The following is a 12,141-nucleotide window of genomic DNA, read 5'->3' as shown; positions in this document are numbered from 1 at the left end:
AACAGACCGCAATCAGGACTGCGCCCTTCATCCAGTGATGCTCCCAGGAAAGAAGGGGAAATAAAATCACTCAACGGAAAGAAAATCATGTGTACATAAGGAAGCAATCCCCCCACCCCCAGCTCATTCTGCCTGTTCTGTAACAAGACCCAGGTGCACTCACATGAATGCCAGCTTACAGACAAGAGAAAACAGAGGAGGGGTTGTTCTGATGGCCCTTCCCCTCTGCACAGAGTGTGATGTCAGTGCTGGAGTGTACAGCCCCCTTCCCTGGCTGTGTAGGAGTCAGGTTTGTTTCATAGCTTGCCACAATTAGAGTGCAAAGCTTTGAGATAGCAAAAAGAAAAAACTCTCAGGAAGTGAATCCCTCCCAGAGCAAAGCAGAAATATGGCTATGAGGGTGTACATTTGGAGCAGCTGTTCCTGAACCATGATTTAGTGATGAGCAATCTGATTATGAGAGGTGAGATCTAAGGGCCCTTCCCAGCAAAGAGGACGGCAGGGAGCTTCAGGGCATGCTAGACAACTTGGGTAGAGTGCTGAGTCTGTAGGCATTCTGTTATCAGTTCCTTGGGTTCACTTTTGTGTCTCCAGTGAGGATCTTGAGAAGAGAGAATTTTCTCTATATATAACACTAGAGCAGTAGACTCAGGACTGATAGAATAATTTCTGTTCCATACCTCACTTAATCAGTTTATGGGGCTTCACTGCCATAAGCAGGGTGGCTAAATTCAGTTTGTCATGTTTAGAGAATGCTGGAGGGAGGAGCAAATACGAGGGGGAAGGTTGATAAGCAGACCTTGCTAAAGCTGATCGGGGGCTTCCTGGAGTCCTCTGGGATGGCCCCTGTTGGAAACAGATGCTGGACTAGATGGAACTTCAGTCTGATCCAGAAGAAGAAGAAAATATTGAATTTATTCACTTGGAGTCTTAGTGTGGTTTCCAGTCTCCTTCCCTTCTTGTCCCCACAATAGGCACCCTGTGAGGTAGGTGGGGCTGAGGGAGCTCTGAGAGAACTGTGGTTGACCCAAGGTTGCATTTGGAGGAGTGAGGAATCAAACCCAGTTCTCCAGTTTAGAGTCCACCACTCTTAACCATTACACCAAGCTGGTGTTGTATGTGGATCTGGAAGTAATCTCCTTTTCTTTTCATACACAATACACACATTCTCCCTCCAAGAACTGCAATAAATGTGAGGGGTCCTGCAAGTAAACTCGACTAGAATTCTATCAAAATTGCCCTGTAGGACAATCAGCAATGGTGTTACAAGAAGAAAGCTGGAGGTTTCAAGTAATGCTGTATCATTTCCTTGATTTAGGCCTCTTTATGCTTTGAGTCACCTTTGCATAGGAAAGGATATATCCTCTTCTAGGTGGCTTCTCCCAGATTCTACATACTGGACCACACTGAATAATCCTGGTTCCTGAAAGATACATGACCCACTGAGTCCTCAGAGCTTGGCCAGAAATTGCAAGCCAAGGCACCCCAATCTCTGGCATTCTTGGGCAATGCTCACACAGCAAGAGGCTGAGAAACAGATTTCAACACAGTAGCTGGGTGACTTAGAGAAGGGAGGCATTTATCTGTTTGGGGCCTTGTAATGAATGCAAGTCAGGTGTATTTTGAAAGGGCCTTGTTCATCCTTGACAAATTGCGTTCTAGACCTCCTGTCTCTCTTTTCCTGCTTTTTCTTTAAATGAGACTAAAGTCCATTGGCCCCACAAGTTGCAAATCCTCCTGCAGGGGGCTGCAGTGTATTCAGATGCCAACAAACAAACACTGTGATATGCTGGTTACCACATTTAGTACAACTTTTATCAAGAATACTTTAATCAAGAATCTTACAAATCTTTTGTCACATTGTAAAGAAGTACAACATCACAATATTGCAAAGAAAAGTCTAGCCCAATGAGCACCCAGATATAGGCTCATTGGGAGGCTCTCACTGGGAGAGCCAGTTTGGTGTAGTGGTTAAGTGTGAGGACTCTTATCTGGGAGAACCGGGTTTGATTCCCCACTCCTCCACTTGCACCTGCTGGAATGGCCTTGGGTCAGCCATAGCTCTGGCAGAGGTTGTCCTTGAAAGGGCAGCTGCTGTGAGAGCCCTCTCCAGCCCCACCTACCTCACAGGGTGTCTGTTGTGGGGGAGGAAGGTAAAGGAGATTGTGAGCCGCTCTGAGACTCTTCGGAGTGGAGGGCGGGATATAAATCCAATATCATCTTCTTCTTCTTCATTTTGTCTTCCTCAGGAGTATTCCTATTTATTTCAAAGTTATCTGTCTCTTGTACAATTCACTTAAAACATTTATATAAAGTGCGTTTAAAATGCATCCTATATATATATATATTCTTTCAGAAATTAACCGAGCTCTATTTCTTGGATTTGGTACATAACTGCAAAACCATCCCTTTCAGTACTGTGTGAATGTTCTTAAAACATTTTGAGTTCATACCTGGAGCCTATTGTTTCCCAGAGGATCTAATGGAATAGCATTTATGAATTTTTTTTATTGCTAAATCTTTACTAACCTCATTGATTTCTTGAAGTGAGTTTCCCAAATAGGATTAGTTCCTGGGTCATAGTAATAAAAATCAAGGAAAAAACTTTTAATACTTTAATCAACAACAGCTCTGTAACATGTGCTCATTACAAAGAAACAAATTAATCCATGGGTATTGTGAAATGATGACATGCACTTTTTAAAAAATCAACACACACAACCACATTTATTATTTTTCTAAATATGTTTGATTCCATGGCGAGTTCTTAAGTCTGCACTGGGCCAGTTCTTCCTGCTTGGAGAAGTTGCAGTTAGAACAGATGACCAGTAGGAGGAGCATTGCTATGCTGCTTGCCCCGGAATGCTACTTAGGGGAAAAAGAAGCTCTCTCTTCTGAACTTGGTAACAATCAGTTCAAATCTGCCTAGCCTTCTACACAGGAGGTAGACAAAAGATTTAGGATCATGGCCTGCAAACATGACATCTTTGCCACTTAAGGGAAAAAATACTACCTGATTCAAAATTTTGGAGAATTCTAAAAGCTTGCATAATATTGTGTGCTATTCTTAATTAGTCTTAGTAAAATGGTATGATGTGGCTTTCAGTTTTGCACTTATACAGTGACATTCTTGGCTTTATGGAACATTCGCCCACATTTGGTGGTTATTTGATGAGTCTGTTGATCTGCTCACCAATTCTAAAAGAGTCAGCTTAGGAAAAGAATTTTCCCTATGAAATGATAACTGCATATCAGTGTGGAAATTTTACTCCCCTTGTATCTTGTATGCTGGCCTGATGACAAAGCAATAATATTGGACGTTATATATCTCTGCATATGTATATTTATTTGATTATTCCTTTGCAGGGTCTCTACATATTCCTGGTCTATGCAATCTACAACAGTGAGGTAAGATCAGGGCCTGTGGCTGGAATGGCTGACATCTTGTACTGTTTCTTTCTTTCCTCCTCTGACATAAAGCCAGTCTATATTAAACAAGCTACCCAACCTCTCATGGCCTGAGCAAGGAATTTAGCTTAAATATGTATATATTTGTTGGCCTAGGATCCATTAAAATTTTAGTAACTAAAATATCTAGGGGAGGCACATTTTGCTGACCCATAAGTGGCTTGATCCATTTGTCTCTAGCCTCCTGCACAGCTTGTACTCCTTTGGTGCACTGTGCTAGGGCAGAGTTGGCACCAGGGAATCACAGCTCTGATGTTAATCAAAACCCATGATTGTGATATTTGGGGCTTGTGGGGGGAGGAAGGTTGGGAACACATGGACAGTGCTAAGCAGCCAGAAGGGCCTCAGAGTCCCCCCACTGTATGTGTACTGTATACACCCTGATAAGTAGCCATGTTGGTCCAAAGCAGCAGAACAAAGTTTGAATCCATTGGCACCTTTAAGACCAGTGAAGTTTTATTCAAAGTTTAAGCTTTCATGTCCATGCGCACTTTGGGGAGGGAGAGTGGCTCAGTGGTAGAACATCTGCTTGGTAAGCAGAAGGCCCCAGATTCAATCCCCAGCATCTCCAACTAAAAAGGGTCCAGTCAAGTAAGCATGAAAAACCTCAGCTTGAGACCCTGGAGAGCTGCTGCCAGTCTGAGTATACAATATTGACTTTGATGGACCAAGGGTCTGAGTCAGTATAAGGCAGCTTCATATGTTCTTCAGATACAATGAAATGGAAATTACCAGTCCATACACATAGGTAGTGAGCAGTAAATTAGCATATAACAAAATGAAGATGGTTAACAGATTCAAGGACCAAACAGGAATAATGAACTTAGTTTATACCGTCACCGTTTGTTTGGATTTAATTGTGGGGAGGGGAAACACAGTGAAAGCAATAAATGTCAAAACTGGAGATTGATGGGCAGGCAGATGTATCCTTAATGGTGGAATACTGAGAGTAATTAACTGAGTCCTGCTATTATGCTCCATCAATCTCCTCTCAAGCATGGAGGTGATCTTACAACATTATTTTCTTTGAAGTGGGACGATTGGCTGTGCAGAGTTATCTCCCCTGTCCCCAGACCAGAGAAATACATTCCAGTCTACCTCTCTCTCTCTCTCTCTCTCTCTCTCTCTCTCTCTCTCTCGGCTTGGCTTCGCGAACGAAGATTTAAGAAGGGTGCAATAGTCCACGTCTGCTGCAGGCTCGCTGGTGGCTGACAAGACCTATGCGGGACAGGCAGGTCCAGCCACAGTGGCTGCAGGGAAAAGTCTGATTTAGGGTTGGTGCTGTAGCAGTGCAATTCTTCCTCAATCTCCTTTTGTCCTCAAGACCAGGTATGCGTGCGTTCTCAAAGGAAGAGACAGCCTGGTGGATGGTGTGCCTCCATGCTTTGCGATCTGAGGCTAGGTCAGACCACTGGTGATGGTTGATGCGACAGGTGCCAAGGGATTTCTTCAAGGAGTCCTTGTACCTCTTCTTTGGTGCCCCTCTATTTCGATGGCCGGTGGAGAGTTCGCCATACAGGGCAATCTTGGGAAGGCGGTGGTTTTCCATCCTAGAAATATGCCCTGCCCAGCGCAGCTGCGTCTTCAGCAGCAGTGCCTCGATACTGGTAACCTCCGCCCGCTTGAGGACTTCAGTGTTGGTCACAAAGTCACTCCAGTGGATGTTGAGGATGGTGTGAAGGCAGCGCTGATGAAAGCGCTCGAGGAGTCGCAGGTGATGACGGTATAAAACCCACGATTCGGAGCCGTAGATGAGGGTTGTCATCACAACCGCTTTGTAAACATTGATCTTTGTGCCTTTTTTCAGATGCTTGTTGCTCCACACTCTTTTGTACGGTCGGCCAAATGCATGGTTTGCCTTTGCCAGCCTGTTGTCAATCTCCTTGTCGATCTTAGCATCTGAGGAGATGATGCACCCCAGGTAGCTGAACTGCTGGACTGTCTTCAGAACTGATTCACCCACAGTGATGCAGGGAGGGTGATAATCTTCCTGGGGTGCAGGCTGGTGGAGAACTTCTGTCTTCTTCAGACTAACTTCCAGGCCGAATAGCTTGGCAGCCTCTGCAAAGCAGGACGTCATATGCTGCAGAGCTGATACCGAGTGGGAGACGAGTGCAGCATCAGCAGCAAACAGTAGCTCTCGGATGAGTTTTTCCATCGTCTTGGAGTGGGCCTTTAGTCGCCTCAGGTTGAACAGGCTGCCATCGGTGCGATAGCGGATGTAGACACCATCGTCATCATCTAGATCTACTGTGGCTCTTTGAAGCATCATGCTAAAGAAGATCGTAAAGAGTCCGGTTTCCGGCGAAGCGAGGCGGCTGCGTCTCAAACCTCGGCGTGAGACCCGCCGAATTTTTGCCTTTTTGGGGGGCCGATAGGTCCGTACTAGCTCCGTGGAGGAGTCATAGTACTTGGAAGGGGCGAGGGGCAGGGGTGAGCCGTTTGGCTTCCCCGTCAGTGTTCCCTCCTACCTTATCTTCCCGAAGGCAGAAGACGTCCTAGGACGACTTAGCTTCGGCCACCGGCACAGAGGTGGTGCATGGAAGGTGGGGAAGACGCGGTTTCTTTGTGCCCTACTGATTTTCTTTGGACTTTGGGCGACTTTGGAGGATTTGTTTAGTTCTTGCAATTGCTGGCGGCTGGGGCTCTTTCCCCCCCCCCCTTCTGTTTGCAGGGCGGGTGTGGAGGGGCCGGCGGCGGTGTGGTCCTGTCGGATGAGTGGAGGAATGGTCGAGCGATTTCTATTCGGCGACGTGGTGTCTGGAAAACCCCGCTTACTCTTTGTTTGAGATCCCCACCTTTTGGAGAGGCTTGATTGGAAGGTGCTTCCCCTTTAAGAAGCAACTGGGGCTGGTGGAAACGTCGGCGGAGCAGAAAGTGACGAACGGACGGACGGTGGCTGAGAAGCTCAGTTTTGTCTCTTGTTTCAGCCGATGCTGAGGGAGACACTTTAATAGTTCTGACTCTGCTGCACATTGTAAGGGGTCTGTGGTGCGAAGGCTACAATCAAGCTAGTCAAGCTAATCTGACATACAGCATTTTGGACGCTTACAGTTACTGGACTATAAGGAAGACTGGAAAAAGACCGCGACTCTCATTTGAAGAGAAAACTTTTTGTTGGAGCGGACTTAATAGATCCTTTATTTCGGTTCTGGTCTGTATCTGTAAAGTGCTTAATAAGTGTTTGGTTGACCTCATTGGCTACATAGAACAGTAAGATTACAAGCCTTATATTGTTTAAGAGTTTAGGAGCGAACCTAGTTTATTTCAGGATTTCAAAGGGGTTTACTTCTTTTTTCTTTTTCCCTTAGAGGTTTAAGGCATTGCCTTATTTTGGTATTTCTTTACTGGCTTTAATTGAATAATATTAGTACTGTCTGTTAAATACTTTCTTATCTTTTTATGATGTCTCAGCAAGGTAAAACTAAATTTTCGCCGGGACAACCAAGAGCAGTGGGTGCCTCAATCCCACAAGACTCTATTAAGGAGCTTCAGCAGAACTTTAAAGAGGCACTGAGTCAAATGCAGGCTTCTCTATCTAAACAGATAGAGGGGTTGGCAGATAAACTGGAAGGTCTAGACAACAAATTTAACGACACTAAAAAGGATTTATCTGAAGTGGTGAAAATAACAAAATCAATAGAATATAAATTAAAATTGACAGACACCAAAGTGGGAGATCTAGAGCAAAAACAGGCTGAACTCGATAATAAACTGGTTCAGATTGAAATGGGGAAGGCTGAAAACACTCTCAGATTTCTTAACATACCTGAGGACAGGAATGAATGCCTGTTGAAAGTAATGGCGGATGCTCTAACAGATATCTTAGGAATGGAGAGTGAAGAAATAGAGAAAGAGGTAGACTGTATTTACAGGGTTAATACGTTATATGCTAAAAAGAATGACCTCCCTAGGGAGGTACACGTGAAATTCACACGCAGGATTATGAAAGAAAGGATATGGAGGGAAGCTAAAGAAATGCAAATAATGATAAAGGGAACTAGAATTAAGATAATGAAGGAGATCCCCTGGTCAATAAGATCTAGGAGAAGACCATATTTGAAGTTAGCGGAGAAATTGCAAGACAAGGGTATTTTGTACAGGTGGCTAGTACCTGAAGGGATGTTATTCACATATGCTAACACTAGATATAAAATAGATTCAATGTTTAAGCTAGAGGATTTTATCACTAATCAGGCAAGAAATTGGCAAAGAAAGCTGAAATCTAAAACGGTGAAGGGCTTGGATGATACAGATGCACAGGGCGAGCCCTCACGTTTTCCAGAACCTTTATATTCAGACGGACAGGAGGAGGGAGAAGTAAGTCAAGGAGAAGAAGCTACACAAAGAGAAACCAGATCACAGAGGAAGAAAAAAGCCCAGCTGACTGACTGATAGAGAGTATAAAATAAAGTATGATAAATAAATTGAGGATTATATCACTGAATATTAATGGATTAAACTCCCCCCAGAAAAGAAAGAGAACCTTCCTTCAGCTTAAAAAATTGAAGGCGGATATTATCTGTCTACAAGAGACTCATATTAAAAAGAAGGATGAGTATCTACTAGTTAATAAAGGACTTGGGAAAGCTATAATTACATCAGAGGAGGGGAAAAAAAAAAGAGGACTGGTAACTTATATCAGGGGTGACATTCAAGCTGAGTTAATTTTTGAGGCCAAAGATGCACGTTTTCAGGGTATAGAAATCGTGTGTGATCAACAAAAATTTCTTTTGGTCAATATATATGCCCCTAATGGTACGCAGGGGGCCTTTTATAAGAAGTTATGTTCTAAGGTGATCAAGAGTAAATATGAAAACTTTTGCATTACTGGGGATTTTAACGCAGTGACTACTCCTGATTTGGATAGGAGCTCAATATCTGATAATAAAAAGAAGAAGAAGAGGTCGGGAAGCAATATACTACCTGAGACTTTTTTTAGACTGGTGGATGATCTTGCTTTAGTTGATATTTGGCGTATCTTAAATCCAAGTAGAAGAGATTATACTTTTTTTTCCAACCGACACAACTCCTGGTCTAGGATCGACATGATGTGGGTTTCAGTAGGTTTGGTCAAGATGGTGTATGAAGTAGAGATTCTACCATCGACAATAGCGGATCATGCTCCCATGCTTCTAGGGTTGGGGTACAGCAGAAAGAAATCTGGTTGGAGAATGTATCCGGGTTTGATTAAAAACAAGAAGTTTGTTGACCATATAAAAGAAGAGATGAAGGTCTTTTTTCAATTGAATACACAGGATGAGAGCCCGCATTCGTTAGTATGGGAAACAAGCAAGGCTTACTTTAGAGGGTTAGTTATTAATTTTATGGCAAATAAAAGACGAGAAGATACTAAAGCTACGATAGAATTGACGGATTTAATTAAACAAAAAGAAGAGCAGTTAAAGCTAAATCCATTACAAAAGGACCTTAAGGATGAAATTAGAATTTTACAACATAAACTCCATCTGATAATGTTAGAGGAAATGGATAGGAAAATCGCATATTCTAAACAACACTACTTTGAATCAGCCAATAAAGCAGGGAAATGGTTAGCCTACAAAGTTAGGAAGGAAAAGGGAAAAAAGACGATAAAAGTTTTAAAAGATAAAGAGGGAAGACTTAAAGTACGAACTGAGGATTTAAAGTCAATAGTTACAGAATTCTATACAGAACTATATAGAAAGGGGGAGTTATCTAAGGAAAAACAAGAGGAATATTTAGTAAATAAACTGCAGATGAAATTATCGGAAGATAAGATAAAAATATTGAATGAACCGATTGCTATGTATGAAATAGAAGAAGTTTGGTCTAACTTAAAGAAAAATAAAGCGGCAGGTCCAGATGGCATACCCCCAGAATATTACATCACTTTTAAAGATATTCTTATAGACTATTTTAAAAGTCTAATAGAGGAGGTCTGGTCTTCTGCAAAGTTGCCGGAATCATGGGTAGGTAGCAATGTTATGTTGATCCCAAAAACGGGTGGGCAATTGGACGATATAAGGTACTATCGCCCAATATCCTTACTAAATGTGGACTATAAAATATACGCATCAATTCTGGCCAATAGATTGAAAAAGATATTTAAAAAGGTAATACACCCAGACCTGTCAGGTTTCCTTCCCAATAGATATATGCGGACAAATATTCGGATACTTGCAAATGCGCTGGAGTATTTTGATTTGAGCCGGGATAAACAATCAGCTTTTCTTTTTATTGACGCTGAAAAAGCTTTTGATAATTTAGATTGGAGTTTTTTGTTTAATGTTCTTAAGAAAATGGATTTTGGTAAGGATTTCATTAGAAATATTGAAGCAATTTATGACAAACAGGCAGCCAAGATAATCATTAATGGGGAACTAACCGAGGAGATAATACTGGAGAAAGGGACAAGACAAGGTTGCCCGCTCTCTCCTTTGCTATTTATTTTATCGCTGGAAGTCTTAAACAATGTGATTCGAGGAAACCCGAAAATTAAGGGTTTGAAGATAAAGGGAGAAGAGTACAAAATTCTGGCCTATGCAGATGACCTAGTTTTAATTCTACAAGATCCTGTAGAGTCAGTGGATGAGGTTCTTAAGGAACTAGACAAATATGGTGAGGTGGCAGGTTTGAAGGTAAATAGACATAAATCGAAAATTTTGACAAAAAACATGACTTTACAAGAATCGCGAGACATTGAGAGAAGGTTGGATTTTAAACTGGAAAACAAAATAAAATATTTAGGTATTACACTCTCCAATAGATGTAGTACAATTTATGAGAATAATTACATTCCCCTTTTAAAAGAAACAGATTTGCAGCTGAAAAAATGGAGAAACTTAGGATTATCTTTTATGGGGAGGGCCGCCCTTATTAAAATGTCTATTCTCCCAAAGATTCTATTTTTATTACAAATGGTTAATTTTGCCGCTAGAAAGCCATTTTTTGTTAAGATCAATCAACAGATAAGGTCATATATATGGCAGGGGAAAAAAACCAGGATTAGGTGGAAGGTCTTAACGGATACAAAGCAAAATGGAGGTCTGGCTCTCCCTGATCTTGAAGTTTACCATCTAGCATGTACGACACTTTGGCTAAGAGATTGGGTTTTGTTGGAAGATAAACGTATTTTAGCAATAGAAGGCTTTGATTTAAAAGCCGGGTGGCACGCTAATCTTTGGTATTTAGGGAAAGCTCAGAATTATTTTAAAAACCACCTTATTAGGAAATCTCTTTATGAAGGATGGATCAAGATTAAAAATAAAATATATGGGGAAAAGACCCCCAGATGGATTTCGCCCGAAGAGGCCTTGGTGCACCCCCATTTGTGGAGACCATCGAGGCTGATAAGATATTCAGATATACTTGATGATAAGGATAATCTGAGAAAGCAAGAGGAGCTGAAGGCGTGTGGATTGAACATGGACTGGTGGGTAATGGTACAAATTACAACAAAATATAGCAGGGATAAGGTGTTAGGATTCTCTAAGCATAATTTCGATTTCGATAAAATTTTGTTTTCAGGACCACGTAAATTAATTAAGAAAGTATACAATTATGTATTACAAATGAAATTGGAGGATGAGGTGGTCAAAGTGGTAATGATAAAATGGGCTAAGAATCTAGAGAAAAATATTACGCTGGAACAATGGACGTTGCTATGGAAAAATAATTATAGTATAATCAAACCAGTTAATTTTAGAGAAAATTTTTTTAAACTTTTTCATAGGTGGTACATTACGCCTGCCCATTTGAATAAAATAAATCCCGCCTATTCCCCGAAGTGTTGGAAGTGTGGCCAATGCCTAGGTTCCTTTTTCCATCTGTGGTGGTATTGTGAAGTAACCAAAAAATATTGGATTGTGGTACACAGATTGCTAACACAAATGTTAAATGTGAATATAAAACTGAAGCCAGAAATGATGTTGCTTTCGTACATCCGAAACGAAATCCCGCGGGAAGACGAGTATATCACTGTTTACATCCTGACAGCGGCCAGGATCCTTTTTGCTAAACTTTGGAAACAGAAAGCTGTCCCACACCAAGATGAAATAATTTGTGAGATATTAAACATTGCTGAAATGGATATTTTGTCAAATCTGATAAAAGGAATGTCAAAATGTGAGGCTATAAAGAAATGGGAAAAATTATATATTTGGTTGGAAAAGGGCTGATTTGTATGAAACTATTTATTGATGAAGTTTAAAATAACTTACCTGTTAGATGACAGTAACTGTTGTATACCATAATCTACCTCTATTAGGTTACTTTTTTTTTCTGTAATTAGGTTTCTGTGGTGTAAATAATAATAATATAATAATAATAATTTTTTATTTCTATCCCGCCCTCCCCGCCGGAGCGGGCTCAGGGCAGCTCACAACATAATGATACATTACATCGGTTTTACATAATAAAAACATAAAAACATAATTAAAACAGTTATAAATTATTAAAATTAACATAACAGTGTGGCGTTATAGAACATTTCCAGCAGCATAACTAGCTTTGTCACTGATTCTGTCACTAGTTGAAGGCCATCCTGAAAAGGTGGGTCTCACAGGCCCTACGAAATTGATCTAAACATTTTAGGGCCCTCACCTCCTCAGGGAGTTGGTTCCATAGCATTGGAGCGGCGATAGAGAAGGCCCGATCCCGGGTGGCCTTCAGTCTGGCCCCCCTTGGCCCAGG

At 41.5% G+C, this 12,141-nt stretch overlaps 1 protein-coding gene across 2 annotated transcripts in view; it reads left to right on the top strand.

Annotated features, from left to right (window-relative positions):
• Nucleotides 1-12,141, top strand: part of ADGRD2 (adhesion G protein-coupled receptor D2) — a 66,093-nt gene that overhangs the window by 32,708 nt on the left and 21,244 nt on the right. For both annotated transcript variants that reach the window (XM_060251224.1, XM_060251225.1), the window contains exon 21: nt 3,367-3,408. In XM_060251224.1, coding sequence (XP_060107207.1) covers nt 3,367-3,408 — 42 coding nt within the window. The remainder of the gene's footprint in view (nt 1-3,366; nt 3,409-12,141) is intronic.

Source organism: Heteronotia binoei, chromosome 12 (assembly GCF_032191835.1).
Source record: "Heteronotia binoei isolate CCM8104 ecotype False Entrance Well chromosome 12, APGP_CSIRO_Hbin_v1, whole genome shotgun sequence".
Lineage (NCBI taxonomy): Eukaryota > Metazoa > Chordata > Lepidosauria > Squamata > Gekkonidae > Heteronotia > Heteronotia binoei.
The sequence above is the reverse complement of the archived record's forward strand: the minus strand, read 5'-3'. Positions and strand labels throughout refer to the sequence as shown.